The 17,500-nt window shown below is 41.6% G+C and overlaps 1 protein-coding gene across 2 annotated transcripts in view; it reads right to left on the minus strand.

Moving 5' to 3' along the window:
* itpr3 (inositol 1,4,5-trisphosphate receptor, type 3) overlaps window positions 1-14,773 on the minus strand; it is a 67,569-nt gene extending 52,796 nt beyond the window's left edge. For both annotated transcript variants that reach the window (XM_068596917.1, XM_068596916.1), the window contains exons 1-2: window positions 14,268-14,773; window positions 647-717 (exon numbers count right to left, since the gene is read on the minus strand). In XM_068596917.1, coding sequence (XP_068453018.1) covers window positions 647-717; window positions 14,268-14,359 — 163 coding nt within the window. In that variant the 5' untranslated portion in view covers window positions 14,360-14,773. The remainder of the gene's footprint in view (window positions 1-646; window positions 718-14,267) is intronic.
* Window positions 14,774-17,500: the final 2,727 nt, after the last annotated feature.

Consider the following 17,500-nt stretch of genomic DNA (forward strand, 5'->3'; position numbering starts at 1 on the left):
ATACTGGACTCTGATTGGCTTCAGGGTCTGCTTCAGGAAGGCCCGTTTAGAGTCATGGAGTTGATATCAGTGGTGAAACGATGGTGAGTTGCGTCCCTTTGAGCTGATCAGTCCCAAGCAGACTCTCTCTTTCAAACGGAGGCTAATGCAACCAGTAACACATCCTGAAGCTTTTACCACTACGCCTTGTAAAAGATACTTTTAAAGGTTCTCAACGTGGGATTCAGAGCCTTTGTGTTGCCTCCACACGGCTCTCAACATGGCGACAGCTGATGTGTTTATTGTTGTGGCGGGAAGCTTTGGACCGGATCCAGATTTCATCGTGGTCTGCTTAAATAAACAGCGGCACTGGAGGAGTTTATAAAAATAAAAGCAAATATTTGTACGACCAGCCGGTTTAGTTCCTGAGAGCGATGAGTCGTCAATAATGAAGCTGTTTATTTAGGGATGTAATGACCAAAGAACGTTCCCTCAGTGACCTCACTCGTAACGAAACATTTAAACCCGCTGAGTCCATTAGAAAGTACTTTCTAATGTTTGACCTGCCGGATTTAACACACACACACACATACACACACACACACACACACACACACACACACACACACACACACACACACACACACACACACACACGTGGTCTTACCTCTGAACTTCTTTGGAGGGTTCTCCAGATCTCCAGCCGCGGGTTCCACCACACAGCGGTCGTCCACCAGCCTGCAGACGAGAACCAGAGAAGAAGAAACGAGAAGATAAGCAGCTGATTCACGGACAGGGAAAAGAAGAGCAGTAAACATCTGTGAAGTTTCTCCTGGAGTGCGCTTGTTCTCAAAGACACTTTCTCACTTTCACCAAGAACTGTTGAGCGAAACCGAAAGCGTTTGACTGTTATACATTTATACGTAACTTAAAGAACACACTGACGATGTTTACTGAATCTAAACCAGTCATTTTGTGTGTGTGTGTGTGTGTGTGTGTGTGTGTGTGTGTGGGTGTGGGTGTGGGTGTGTGTCACTGTTGCCTAAACACTGATGATGGTAAGAGAGATTTACTTTAATGATCAGAAACACTCACACAGACACACACAGACACACACGGGGCCTCCTGCTGAATGTAATGTGTGTTTGAATGAACAGGTAATCTGTAGGCTCACTGCATGACAAGAAGGATTTAACACAGCTATGTGGTGCGTGTGTGTGTGTGTGTGTGTGTGTGATGATCCCCTGGCTGTTTTTTTCTTTTCATAGAAAGCAAAAGTTGGACTTTTATTGTGAAGCCTAGTTTTCCTACGATGGTTCTAGTCGCTTCCCCTGTTTTGCATCTGGCTCGTTTTTTATGATTTTTGCATCCTCAGTCCCCGTCGGCCAATCACGAGCCAGACCCACCAGCCAGTAAACAAATGAGGTGAGGACAGCAAAGGATTGTGGGAAACTCATTAATGTGAAGATCACCTGCCGCTTTTCATGAGCTCTGTTCAAATAACTAACACCCAGAAGACAAACAGGGAGGACAGAGAACACGTCACATGACTGAGGACAGAGTCACATGACAGAGGACACGTCACATGACTGAGGACAGAGTCACATGACAGAGGACACGTCACATGACTGAGGACAGAGTCACATGACAGAGGACACGTCACATGACTGAGGACACGTCCCATGACAGAAGACATGTCACATGACTGAGGACAGAGGACAGAGTCACATGACAGAGGACAGAGTCACATGACTGAGGACACGTCACATGACAGAGGACACGTCACATGACAGAAGACACGTCACATGACTGAGGACAGAGTCACATGACAGAGGACACGTCACATGACAGAGGACACGTCCCATGACAGAGGACACGTCCCATGACTGAGGACACGTCACATGACAGAGGATACGTCACATGACAGAGGACACGTCCCATGACAGAGGACACGTCACATGACAGAGGACAGAGTGGACAGCAGCTTCTCGCTGCCTTGCCGATGTTGTGCAGCCTGACTGACCCTCTTGACCTTGAGTGACGGCTGCTGCCGTGCACTGTTTGAATTCTAGGAAACAACACGGAAAGTTCTGCACAAATATAACATTTGTTGTCAGCGTTAGCTACAGCAACTAGCTCTCCGACAACCACCAGAGGTAGCGGGACCAGCCCAGACTCGACCAGTAGCAACAACAGCATCATGATTAATACGACTACTGATGTAAAAACAGTAACACAACCAGCAGTTCACTCACCAGATGCACACAACCCTTCAATCTGCAAAGGCTTAAACTGCTTTGCTCCCATAGAGACACAGGAGGAGGAATCCGATTGGATGACACTCTTCATAGAGCAACAGAGGAAGAGCTGAGACACCAGGACATCAGCTGAAAATAATTATAATACATGTAGTGGATTTATGAAAAACGATTAAACTAGAAAATAGCTATAACTTTGTGATCCTGTTTAGTCACAGAAGCAGAGAAGCTTAGAGGCCCGCTACTGACTCCAGGTGTGTCCCAGGTGTGTTCCAGGTGTGTTCAAGGTTTGTTCCCAGTGTGTTCCAGGTGTGTTCCAGGTGTGTTTCAGGTGTATTCCAGGTGTGTTCCAAGTGTGTTCCCAGTGTGTTCCAGGTGTGTTCCAGGTGTGTTCCAAGTGTGTTCCCGGTGTGTTCCAGGTGTGTTCCTGGTGTGTTCCAGTTGTGTTCCAAGTGTGTTCCAGGTGTGTTCCAGTTATATTTCAGGTGTGTTCCAGGTGTGTTCCAGTTGTGTTCCAGGTGTGTTCCCTGTCTGTTCTAGGTGTGTTCCAGGTGTGTTCTAGGTGTGTTCCAGTTGTGTTCCAGGTGTGTTCCCAGTGTGTTCCAGGTGTGTTTCAGGTGTGTTCCTGGTGTGTTCCAGGTGTGTTCCAGGTGTGTTCCAGGTGTGTTCCCAGTGTGTTCCAGGTGTGCTCCAGTTGTGTTCCAGGTGTGTTCCAGGTGTGTTCCAGGTGTGTTCCCGGTGTGTTTCCGGTGTGTTCCAGGTGTGTTCCAAGTGTGTTCCAGTTCTATTTCAGGTGTGTTCCAGGTGTGTTGCAGGTGTGTTCCAGGTGTGTTCTAGGTGTGTTCCAGGTGTGTTCTAGGTGTGTTCCAGTTGTGTTTCAGGTGTGTTCCAGTTGTGTTTCAGGTGTGTTCCAGGTGTGTTCCAGGTGTGTTCCCGGTGTGCTCTGCACACTCAGGTGTGTTGACTCAGTGACCAACATGCTGTTCAGCTGGATTGATTCTCATGAATCACAATGACTCATTTGTTCTTTCGTTCTTTAACAAATGACTCAGTACGTGTTCATTGGTTGAGTTTATCTTAATAATCTTTATGCAGATTGTTTCAAATGCTGCAGGACAGTTTATATTAAATGAATTTTATGAATCAACATTTCTCTGAAGGATCCTTTTTCTGTCGTCATGTTTAAACCTTTAATTTAATCTCTTGCAGAATCTAAATGTCTGTTTGTTTCTCACGTAAACAAGCAGATGTTTAAAAGCGATGGCAGTCTTTTCACGAGGACTCCGACAGACTCGCAGCTCATCTTAAAGTCTCTATCTGGAGACTGAACGCTGTTGATGTTCTCCCAGCTGACAGCAGACAGATAACCCGACTGGTTGAGGTCGAATCCCTCATCGAGTTAGCGTCCTCACAAGCTGCTGCTCTCAAACTGTCAAAGGATCAATCAGATCTGTAATAATAATAATACTAATGTGTCCGACTTCAGCTGCACGTCTTTCAAGAGAAAAATATGAAACTGACAAGACAAAGAGAAGCAAACTGCTGCTCTGAAACAGACTCAACTCAAACTCACTGTCACACCTGATTATCAACGATATTTCACTTTAGGCAAATGCAGATTCACTAGTGCGGATTTGTTTGTCTCTTCTCGAAAGGTTTAACGTCTGTAAAAATGTTTCTCCTCCTCCTCTTCCTCCCTGCAGGAACAATAGATCTGATGAAGGATTTGTGTGTTTTCTGAGACAGAGACAGAGTTCAGACTCAGAGTCTTTCTGTTAATATTAACAGTAACTTACTGTAAATAAATGACGTTTTTTTCTTTCTACACATGTACACTTCTGAGCTGAATCTTATCCGGAGATCAGCAGGAGGAAACCGTTTAGAGAGAACAGGTGGAGGTGAAACCCTTTGTGATTTAATAAATGATCGACTAGATTTCACAGGATATGAACGTTTTGTTTCTGTTTGTTTTGAACCACGTTGAATCAGGGAGCAGATCTTACCAACAAAAAGGCAACTATGTCATTCAAAATATCCTGCAGCTCCTTTTATGTTCCCAGTGAAATGCATTGTGGGACAGCCAAGTGCATCAAGTTACATTATGATGCGTTCAAGGTCCATCTAGTAAAAATGATCAAACTGAAACGAGCACAAAGTCTGAATAAAAACGTTTCTGTTGAATGTTTTCGATCCTCATTCGACGGTTTGATTTTAAATCTATTTTATCTTGGTTAATATTTACGTTTCTGGTCTGTGGTATCATCATGTAAAGCAGCTGTATCATCATGTAAAGCAGCTGAAGTGCTTCAGCATCGAACAAATAAACATGAGGCAGATTTTTGACTGTCCGACCACAGAGACTGACTCAACTCTCAGGGACGCGATCACATGGATTCATCAGCAGAGGACCGGCAGACAAGAAAAGGTTCAGAGACGACGTTCATCCTCAAATGAGTCTTTGACCTCTTAAAGCTGCTGAACCCTTAAAAAATAATGAAACAAATCTTTACAGGATGAAAGCCTTCTGTCTGCTCAACTCTTCCTACGAATAAGAGTAGCCCGAGAAGCAAACAAGAGCAGAGTGAACAAAGCCCTTAAGGGTTCATCTTCAAAACCTTTAGGGAGCACACAATAGCGTCTAAATAAAGTCTGAATATTATAATAAAGCCTCATTCTGCATGAGCATTTTTCCCACAAATTCATTGTTCAGATTTACAGAATCTCTCAAAAGAGACTTTTGGTTCAGTTCTTTGTGATTTTCATTGCAGACTTTGGAGTTTTCGAAACTTTGGAAACTTTAGGGACTTTCAAGATTTTTGAGAGTTTTTGAAACTTAAAGACTTTTTGGAGACTTTGAAAACTTTGGAGACTTGGAAACTTTGGGGACTTTGGAAACGTTGGGGACTTTGGAAACTTTGGGGACTTTGGAAACGTTGGGGACTTTGGAAACTTCGGGAACTTTGGAAACTTTGGGGATTTTGGAAACTTCGGGGACTTTGGAAACGTTGGGGACTTTGGAAACTTTGGGGACTTTGGAAACTTTGGGGACTTTGGAAACTTCGGGGACTTTGGAAACTTTGGGGACTTTGGAAACTTCGGGGACTTTGGAAACTTTGGGGACTTTGGAAACGTTGGGGACTTTCGAGATTTTAAAGATTTTCGAGAGTTTTTAAAACGTTGGAGACTTAAAGACTTTTTGGAGACTTTGAAAACTTTGGAGGTTTGGAAACGTTGGGGACTTTGGAAACTTTGGGGACTTTGGAAACTTTGGGGACTTTGGAAACTTCGGGGACTTTGGAAACTTTGGGGACTTTGGAAACTTCGGGGACTTTGGAAACTTTGGGGACTTTGGAAACGTTGGGGACTTTCGAGATTTTCAAGATTTTCGAGAGTTTTTAAAACGTTGGAGACTTAAAGACTTTTTGGAGACTTTGAAAACTTTGGAGGTTTGGAAACTTTGGGGACTTTGGAAACTTTGAAACCTTAAGGACTTTTGAGATTTTCGAGAGTTTTGAAAACTTTGGAGACTTTGGAGATTTTCGAGAGTTTTGGAGACTTTGGAGACTTTAGAGAAGGAAGAGACGGTCTTCACTCCTTTGACTGTCGTAAAAACACACCCATTCACGCTACTCAGCTTAAAACTAGAACGCTGAGAGCTCGGTTTGGAAACGCTATCTTATCTGTTTCATCCAGCGTGTCTCAGGCGGGAAGAGAAAGAAGCAGTGAGGCCCGTTGAAGCCAGAAAACATCCCGATGCTAAACATAAAGACCTTGTAGCTTCAGGGAGAGACCACGCTTACATCACTTTAGGGTGTGAAGTCTTTCTAGTAAAACAAAAGATGCATCCTGTTAGGAACTGAAGTGTTCAAGCTTGAACTTTGACCTCTGAACACAAAAACCTGAATCCACCCAACAGTAAAGATCATTTCAGTCTGGACCAACAGGTCAGCCCAAGGACATGTCCTTCCTTTCCTCTGTTAGCATATGACGGTAGCGTGGCTAAAACGGTGACCTATTGTTCCATTCAGGTCACAGTGAAAGTCAACAAGTGAGGCTGAACGACGATGGAAAGGTCACGATCAAGTCAAATACACACGAGTGGGTGAAGGACCGCAATACAGGAAAAACACACACACACACACACACACACACATGGAAATCTCTCTTGGACATACTTGGTACCACTTCCTCTTCCTGCCATACAACCACACATAGCTGGCACTTTCTCTGTGTGTTCAAGGTTGTATTGTCAATGGTGAAACGTCAGAGAAAGTTACAGAATCACCGACGACAGTTTAGAAAAAGTTGCAGAACAGAAGACAGGAATTTAACACAAACATTAACAAAGAGAAGTAAAACTATTTAATCATCTATATAAGTATCATTGAGGTCCAGTTGAAGTCCACTGGAGGTTGATTTAAGGTCCATTCGAGGTTGATTTAAGGTCCATTTAAGGTGAATTTAAGGTCCATTTAAGGTGGATTTAAGGTCAATTTGAGGTTGATTTAAGATCCATTTGAGGTTGATTTAAGGTCGATTTAAGGTGGATTTAAAGACCATTTAAGGTTGATTTAAGGTCTGTTTGAGGTTGATTTAAGGTCCATTTAAGGTTGATTAAAGGTCCATTTAAGGTTGATTAAAGGTCCATTTAAGGTATGCAGGCGACTTGAAGCTGTTCACAAATAACTAAATGAATCTCGTCAAGCTGTGTCTATGTAACATTAGCCGTTAGCCGTTAGCCGTTAGTGAAACACAGCAAGCAAAACAATATAAAGTGAGCCAACTCTTAACCACGGATGTACTCTACGCAGAGCGTCCTAAAACACGCTAACTTCTAACTCAACAGCAAGCGGCGACGTATCGGCTGAGTTGCAGTGTGTGTGTGTGTGTGTGTGTGTGTGTGTGTGTGTGTGTGTGCGTGTGTGTGTGTGTGTGTGTGCGTGTGTGTGTGTGTGTGTGTGTGTGTGTGTGTGTGTTGGTAGTTACATGAGCTGTTAGCCAAACACATGTTTGTAAACTCTGCACTATCACATACATGTATACTACATTGTAGTACACTGTACTGCATCCACTTCAGTACCATCTGTACTCTGTGGTGTATTCACTGTCCTCCAGCCTCCAGCTGTTTATTCTATGATGTCTAATATGAGCGCAACTTTCACTCCTACCTGCACTAATTGAATATTCATCACTTCATTGTACATTCTATATGTACTCAATATCCACATGTATTATTGGTTATTAAGTGTGGCTTCAGCCGCATGGGGTCAGAGACCCCATGCTGGAAGCACACTTCATGTTCTCCTGCGGGCTTATTAAGTGTGGCTTCAGCCGCATGGGGTCAGAGACCCCATGCTGGAAGCACACTTCATGTTCTCCTGCGGGCTTATTAGTTGGAATGCTGCAAGCATTCCAACTATTGTTCTTCAAATCTTTATTAAACTTATTATTATTATTCTATTTCTTCCATCCGTATTTTGGACCTCTTCAACTCTTTCATATTTTCAGCTACAGAAAAAAGTTCAATTATAAAAATATTCAGTTACCTAAGGACACGATGGCTAAGACCTTTCATATTTCAGACTTTTCAAATCTTTGAAATATTAAGCTTTTTATGATTTTTTTTATAATGGGACCCAATGGGGAAATCTTCAAATCATCTCCAACTTCAAACGTTTACAGTTTCTTCATACGTTGAGCTTGAGACAATATTTAAAATTTCACATGTTGACAAAACCTTTAGCTATTAATCTACGCTTTTACATTTTTCATATTTTCTCAATTTTCAAAATTATTCAGCTTTTTATAAAAAAAAAATGAATGGTTTCCAATGAAGAACATCTTCAAATCCGCTTTCAACTCTTCAACTTGAAAAGGGAAATGCTCTGTCATGCCTTCAACTAGAGACACCATTCCACCTTTAAAATGTTGACAAAACGTTTAGCTGTTATTGTATTACTCATCTTTTTGATATCTCCTGTAGTGTTTTAACTGTAGGCGTTTTCGTTTTATAGTTTTTCCGCACCTTTTCTGCCTTTCTCATTATTGTGTGTTGGGCAGCTCACAGCGGTGACGTCAGACTCCAGAGCGAGGGCACTTGGCGATACACATATTTTAAACTTGCTCTCTACTCCAAACCGTATACTCTTTGGACATAATTTATAGCTCAAAACGTTGGAAATCTTGTCTTCTGCCGTAAACTGCGGTCGATAGGAATCCAACAGATAAGACGTGTTGAGGTCCGACTGAATGGGAGAGCCGGTCCGTCCCCAGCAGCAGCCCTTTGGTCTGTGCATCTACAGGCAGCAGGCACGTAAGCGGCCGCACACGCGAACGGGTCGCGCACATGAACGGCCGTGCTCGCGCGTGAACGTGTTATTATGGTCGCGTGCACGTTCGTGTGTGTGTGCGCGCGCGTGTGTGCAGGTCACTTTGGTTATAGACGTCAGGATTAACAGCGTCACAGACGTTCACGTTCTGAGGTTTGACGGATGGTTTTGTAGACACTCAGTAATATCAAGTCTCTCACCAACTGCACCTGTAGATCAGTGGTTAGCAACTCCGCCTTAGGAGCAAAGGGTCAGTGGTTCAAACCCCACCTATGACAGGTTATAATTTTTCAAAAAAACTTTTTTTTTTCTTCTGTTGGACTGGACACTGTGGCGGGCCGGGTCGTATGTTTGACACCCCTGATTTAGATGATGCAGTTTTCCTTTCAACTTTTCCAATTATACATTTAAACGACAATGATTTTCAACAGTTCAATGAAATGACTTCGAACTGTAACATTTTTCAGCAGGTATTTTGCCTTTTCTATATTTTCAGTAATGATTTGCTATTTATTTATATATTCATCTATTCCGCAATTTTCAGCTATATTAATATATTCAGCTGTTTTTACATATATTCAGCTATTCTTTCATTTTCAAATATATTTAGCTATATTTAGCTAATTTAAGCTATATTCCACTATGTTCAGCTATATTCAGCTATTTCTTTCAAATATTTCAGCTATAAGCTTCAGCTTTTTGCATTCCAACGCATTTTCAGCAGGAAATGCTCTTTCTAGTTATTATTATTCTTCTTATAGTCAAACCACTACTCCTCCCAGAGCGTTGCCAGCACATGCGTAAAAAATACATCGAAACGTGCGGTTTGCGCGGGAATCGTGAGGTATGACTTTTCTAAGAGATTCGCCCGGCCGTTTTCCCGAAAAATGCAAAAAACGTCAAAAACTGTCAAAAAAATTTCACGAAATGTTCGTAGAGGGTGGCGCACCAATTAACAGAGTGAGAAGAAGCGACAGAAACTGCTAAAAAAATAAAACGTATTTTGTCTTTACTCGCACAATGTTCACTCTTCATACACTATTGTTGGATAGAAACGTTGGAAATCTTGTCTTCTGTCATAAACTGCGGTCGATAGGAATCCAACAGACTCAGACGTCTTGAAATCAGACTGAATGTGAGAGCGAGTCCACCTCGCTCTGCCATCCGCCACCATGTTAAATCTCCCTCCAAAGCCACGTCTCCCCTGAAGCTCGTACCTGATTTGTAAATCGCCCGTACAGACACATGTTTTATCGTACAGACTCGCCAGTCACAGTATCTGTTCATCGGGTCTTCCTAACGCTCAATATGCGATATCGAAGCAATAGTGGCTTTTAAAGTACCATTTTTTTTAAATAGTTTGAAAGGAGTTCCACAGTATTTAGGTCTATTAAGCTCAGCGTAAGGAAGTCCCTTTGAAGTCATCACCATGGCAACCTTTGCTCTAACGACCCACAGGTGTTCTCGTTAGGGCAGTTTAACAGACACACAGACACTTACACACGCACACACAACACAGATGACTTCTGTCTCTCTGTCTGTTTGTCTCACACACACACAGACACACATACACACATACACACACACAAACAAACAAACACATACACACACACAAACAAACAAACACATACACACACACACACAACACAGATGACTTCTGTCTCTCTGTCTGTTTGTCTCACACACACAGACACACATACACAGACACACATACATACACACACAAAGACGTTTACGTGTGTTTTATATTGTGTAGTTGTCAACACTGATCATTAATAAGGTCATATGATATTTCATATATGTTTGTGTGTTTTCAGGACGTTCAGTAGTTTATTTCCTTAAGTCCACAGTCCAGTCTGCCTCTAATCAGTCTGCTGGCGCTCACTTGGTCACCATGACGACGGCAGCACACAGGTGCTTCATATCAGCCAATCAGTTTAACACACAAACCAACTCAAGTGCTTTGGAGGAGAGACGGGCGTCAGAAACAAAAGCTATATATTGCGAGGTCTTACGGCAGTAGTAGCCACACTTTCAAAATTTCTTGCGAAATTTTCTAGTTATTATTATTATTCTTCTTATAGTCAAACCACTACTCCTCCCAGAGCGTTGCCAGCACATGCGCAAAAATTACATCGAAACGTGCGGTTTGCGCGGGAATCGTGAGGTATGACTTTTCTAAGAGATTCGCCCGTACGTTTTCCCGAAAAATGCAAAAAACATAAAAAAAATTTCACGAAACGTTCGTAGAGGGTGGCGCGCCAATTAACAGAGTGAGAAGAAGCGACAGAAACTGTTAAAAAAATAAAACGTATTTTGTCTTTACTCGCACAATGTTCACTCTTCATACACCATTGTTGGATAGAAACGTTGGAAATCTTGTCTTCTGTCATAAACTGCGGTCGATAGGAATCCAACAGACTCAGACGTCTTGAAATCGGACTGAATGTGAGAGCAAGTCCACCTCGCTCTGCCATCCACCGCCATGTTAAATCTCCCTCCAAAGCCACGTCTCCCCTGAAGCTCGTACCTGATTTGTAAATCGCCCGTACAGACACATGTTTTATCGTACAGACTCGCCAGTCACAGTATCTGTTCATCAGGTCTTCCTAACGCTCAATATGCGATATCGAAGCAATAGTGGCTTTTAAAGTACCATTTTTTTTAAATAGTTTGAAAGGAGTTCCACAGTATTTAGGTCTATTAAGCTCAGCGTAAGGAAGTCCCTTTGAAGTCATCACCATGGCAACCTTTGATCTAACGACCCACAGGTGTTCTCGTTAGGGCAGTTTAACAGACACGCAGACACTTACACACGCACACACAACACAGATGACTTCTGTCTCTCTGTCTGTTTGTCTCACACACACAGACACAGAGACACACATACACACACACAAACAAACATATACACAAACACACACACACACAAACAGACACACAAACACACACACACAAACAGACACATACACACACACACACACACAGACACACACAAAGACGTTTACGTGTGTTTTATATTGTGTAGTTGTCAACACTGTGATCATTAATAAGGTCATATGATATTTCATATACGTTTGTGTGTGTTCAGGACGTTCAGTAGTTTATTTCCTTAAGTCCACAGTCCAGTCTGCCTCTAATCAGTCTGCTGGCGCTCACTTGGTCACCATGACGACGGCAGCACACAGGTGCTTCATATCAGCCAATCAGTTTAACACACAAACCAACTCAAGTGCTTTGGAGGAGAGACGGGCGTCATAAACAAAAGCTATATATTGCGACGTCTTACGGCAGTAGTAGCCACACTTTCAAAATTTCTTGCGAAATTTTCTAGTTCTGTACATTACTATGCGCTCTGGACTTCTAGATAAACTGCATCCCATTGACTCAGAACCATCATCTGGACTGCAATAACAATAAAGCTGAATATCATCTAATCTTCAATCCTCAATAAAGTATGTCGGTCTGATGCTCAACAATGACGATAAAGATTTAAACTAACTCGCTGTAGATAATCAACCGTAATACGATGTAGAGAACTCGTAGTACAAATACACTCTGGGAGCTGTGTTAGTGTCCAAATACCATTGGACACAATAATGTGAACACCTCCTACTTTCTTTCAATGAATCCAGATCAAAGAATCAGGATATTTATTTCATGTGTTGAGGACGTTCCCTTCAGGACGATCACCACCAGGGGGCGACTCCTCTGGTTGTATAGAAGTCTATGCTTCATGCATTAAAGCTGCATTCTCTCTCCTGACCACCAGGGGGCGACTCCTCTGGTTGTATAGAAGTCTATGCTTCATGTGTTAAAGCTGCATTCTCTCTCCTGACCACCAGGGGGCGACTCCTCTGGTTGTATAGAAGTCTATGCTTCATGTGTTAAAGCTGCATTCTCTCTCCTGACCACCAGGGGGCGACTCCTCTGGTTGTATAGAAGTCTATGCTTCATGTGTTAAAGCTGCATTCTCTCTCCTGACCACCAGGGGGCGACTCCTCTGGTTGTATAGAAGTCTATATAAGTGACTCTACTTCTCTCTTGATGTATTCCCTCAGTAAACATTGTAAACATGAGTTTATGTCTCAATCTCTAGTTTCTAGTCTTCTTCTATACAGCATGATGTTCATTCAGTACATTATGGTCTGTTAGAGTCAAACAGACCATAAACAGGGGACGCTTTAGGGGCGGGGCTACAATGTGATTGACAGGTCAACACCAGCGATGTATAGGGCATCTACGTCACTCCTTCTCTGTCCATATATGGTCACTTCCTGTTCACTAGTTGCAAAAATATAATCCAAGATGGCGACGGCGAAGTTGCCGAACTGGAGGCTTAAAAACTTCCACAAACCAGTAAATAGAGCCGCAGCCGTCAGTGAGTCGCTTTCACTGTTTACACGTCTAGAGATTAAACAACGAAGGTCAATTAGTTTTAAGAAGCTTTGGAAACAGGAAGTCTTAAAAATTTACATTTGAATCAATATTTTGCAGCCAAATGTAATAATGTCCAGACCATTAAACCTATGTTTCTTTACAACACATGTATACTTTAACATGTTCTTGTTTAAAGGTAATAAAGTAGTTTATGAATATGAGATAAGAGTTCATAGATATTATAATCCCTCCTGGTCAATGTGGAGGTCGGTTTACGGCTTTTCACCGTGAGACTCGTTGTCTTTTTGGGTCTTAACGAGGTGTTTCAAGGACCTCGAGTGAAAACTTCACCGTTTATCAGCCAGAAGCTGTAAAAACTGTGATAACCGTGACAGAAAAGCACCTTGAACACACCGTGGTGACAGAAGCTTAAAGCTATATATTAATTATTATTCTGTGTATGAAATGTTTTTACAGTTTCAAATCAGAGGACGTTTTATGGTCCGGTGTCTCCTGTTGCATTCTGGGAAAGTGTTTGTTGAGTTATTGGTTAGTCGTTGATTAGTTATCATCACAAAAAGATTGAATATGTTGAAATGTGTCTTTAATAACTCAGATTTTATGTTTATCAGGATGTAAAGGAGTACAATGTATGTGTGTGTGTGAATATATATATATATATATATATATATATATATATATATATATGTGTGTGTATATATGTATATATGCATATATATATATATATATATATATATATATGCATATATATGCATATATACACACACATATATATATATATATATATATATATATGTGTGTGTATATATGTATATATATATATATATATATATATATATATATATATATATGCATATATATATATATATATATATATATATATATATATATATATATATATATATATATATGCATATATATGCATATATACACACAATGTGATCACAAACAGCCAGAAGAGGGGAGAACAACTTCAGCTGTGTGCAGAGGGAAGTTGTTACTTCAGTAGTCGTACAACATGTACACACTCTGTATACGAGTACATGTACACACTCTGTGTACGAGTACATGTACACACTCTGTGTACGAGTGCATGTACACACTCTGTATACGAGTACATGTACACACTCCGTATACAAGTACATCATAAGACTGGAATAAAAACTACTGAGTTTAACCTTCATGACGTCATAATTTCCTCCCGATGACACTTTGTATGTAACATTGAGCGCGCACGTGCACGCTCAATGTTTCAAATGTTTCGATATAAAGTGTCATCGGCACGTGCACGCGCACTCACCCCAGGGTGCTGATGAAGCCATTCACGGTGCCCTCCGCGTACAGGGACACGATATCCCCGATGTGGAGGAAGCTGGAGGCCGAGTCCGACATCCTGAAGCCGGTCCGGGTCCTGAGGACTCACTCCTCAGTCCTCAGTCCTCACTCCTCAGTCCTCACTCCTCTCTCTCTCTCTCTCTCTCTCTCTCTCTCTCTCTCTCTCTCTCTCTCTCTCTCTCTGTCTCTCTCTCTCCCCCACTCTCTCTGTGCGCGTGAGGAAAGTTCCGCGGCAGAAGGGACTTGAGAACTTTTCCTGCTCGCGCGGCTCCGGGGCTCCGGCGGTGTGGAGGTTCACGGTGAGTCCGCCTCCTGGTCTCCGGGTCCCGGGTTCTGCATGACGACCGACCGTGCGAACCAAACACCTTTAGCTCCGGGGAGACGGAACCGGTTCCAGCGCGACGCGCGCCTCTCACTGCGCGTGCTCGTGTGTGTGTGCGTGCGCGCGTGTGTGTGTGTGTGTGTGTGTGTGTGTGTGTGTGTGTGTGTGTGTGTGTGTGTGTGTTGTGGAGAGACACACGGCACTACTCCCTCCTTCTGACACTCTGAGTGTTATGTGTTTGTGTGTGGGGTCGTGCACGTGCGCGCTCACGCCGAAGACTCCGCGGTGGTGAAAACCAGGAAGTGAGTCGAAGTGTTGATAAGGCTGAACACACACACACACACACACACACACACACACACACACACACACACACACACACACACACACACACACACATAATTATGTTTATGGAACTTGGAAAGTAATTATGTATTTCCTCCATGTTTCCTCCAAAATATGTAAATGAGGTCATGAAACGTCTTTCAAGAGAAGTTTAGTGACGTCATGATGAAGACTCTACAGGTGAAGAGGTGAACACATGAACTCATAGACATCAGCATGAACCTTCACCACTTCATCACTCACACTGAGGAGTTACTGCATTACAAGGTTTAAATATGAAATAAATAAATGAAGCGTTATGTAACGTGACATACTTAGAAATAAATCTACAGACACAAACACACAAAGAAGTAAAACAAATAAAATACATGTTTTATTTCCACTTGAATGGAAGAAGATGAGTTATGGAAGAAGGATTAAATCTCTCCTCTCAACGTTCACGTACTTTCTCTTCCAGAGCTTTAGTCTCTGAAGCAGAAATTAATATTGTCTTCATTATTAATCACTAATGAATTAAAGTTCTGAAGCTCAGGTGGAGTTCTTAAAGGAACAGTACGCAGTTTATGAAGACTTTAATGTTGAAGAGTTATGGAGCGTACCAACGAAGAAGAAGAAGAAGAAGAAGAAGAAGAAGAAGAAGAAGAAGAAGAAGAAGAAGAAGAAGAAGAAGAAGAAGAAGAAGAAGAAGAAGAAGAAAGAGAACAACAACAACAGGAAGTGAGGTTGTGTCCAGCAGCTTTAACATTGAACTCTTTAAGACTTTAATAATAATTTAATAACTTTATTTTCATCGTTTTTAGGAAGAGAAGCGGCGCAAGTACTGAGGGAAGTACACATCCAGGTACTTCCATGTTCTACTTCTACTGTACTACATCTCAGAGGTACATGTTGTACTTGTAACTACAGAATCTAATCTAATGTGTGTCTGTGTGTGTAGTAGTGTCATGCTGACAGGGCTTCCTGTTTCAGCTCTTAAAACACACCACAGACACACACACACACACACACACACACACACACACACACACACACACACAAAGCTCTTAACAGGAGCGAGTTGGGACGTTAACTGTTGTTCCTCTTTAGTCTTTAAAGTACATAAACATATATATATATATATATATATATATATATATATATATATATATATATATCTATCTATATATATATATATATATATGTTTCCTGATAAAATAAGTATACTAATGATGTACACGGTCAGAGGTACTCCAGGTAGTCCAGAGATCTAAAAATAAATATAATTAAACTATAACAGTCTGTGAAATGTGTTTATTAATATTAACTATATATGAATATAATGTATGTATATTATCATGGTTAATGTGGTTTATATATGTATTTGTTTTTAAGATTATTATTTTGTTATTATTACGAAACTGTGGTGTCGTAAGTACGAGTTTGAAAATCAGTGTAATTAGTATTGAAAGTATTAGGAATGTATAAAACATAATATGTATATATATATATATATATATATATATATATATATATATATATATATATATATATGTATACATATATACATATATGTACATTTAATATATGTGTATAACACATATATTAAATGTACATATATATATATATATGTGTGTTTTAAGGCTGGGCAAAGTTTTTTAAAAAATTAATCACGATTAATCTCACAATAATAAAGTAAAAACTAGTGTATTGCAGCTTTTATTGTAAAGTAATGTTATCAGAACAATATAACAACACTGGGGCTGCACGGTGGTGTAGCGGCTAGCACTGACGCCTCACAGCAAGAGGGTCTGTGGTTTGGATCCTGGTCTGCAGGTCCTTCTGTGTGGAGTCTGCATGTTCTCCCTGTGGCAGCGTGGGTTCTCTCCGGGTTCTCCGGCTTCCTCCCACAGTCCAAAGACATGCTGCAGAGGTTAACTGGACTCTAAATGTCCCGTAGGTGTGAGTGTGAGTGTGAATGGTTGTCTGTCTCTCTGTCTGTCCTGAGATGGACTGGAGACTTGTCCAGGTGAACTCTGCCTTCACCCCTTGACAGCTGGGATTGGATCCAGCGCCCCGCGACCCTCATGAGGATAAGCGGTTAAGATGATGGATGGATATAACAACACTCTGGAGCAACAACAAGTTAACATATAGTTTATATATATATATATATATATATATATATATATATATATATATATATATATATATATTTGAACATGTACTGTTCAGTAGTAAGGGTCCCTGTGAGGGACAAACCACTCCTTCTTTGGTCCATGTTCAGTAGTAAGGGTCCCTGTGAGGGACAAACCACTCCTTCTTTGGTCCATGTTCAGTAGTAAGGGTCCCTGTGAGGGACAAACCACTCCTTCTTTGGTCCATGTTCAGTAGTAAGGGTCCCTGTGAGGGACAAACCACTCCTTCTTTGGTCCATGTTCAGTAGTAAGGGTCCCTGTGAGGGACAAACCACTCCTTCTTTGGTCCATGTTCAGTAGTAAGGGTCCCTGTGAGGGACAAACCACTCCTTCTTTGGTCCATGTTCAGTAGTAAGG

Source organism: Clinocottus analis, unplaced genomic scaffold (assembly GCF_023055335.1).
Source record: "Clinocottus analis isolate CAN_PGR_092001 unplaced genomic scaffold, fCliAna1.0.p SCAF_4, whole genome shotgun sequence".
Classification (NCBI taxonomy): Eukaryota; Metazoa; Chordata; class Actinopteri; order Perciformes; family Cottidae; genus Clinocottus; species Clinocottus analis.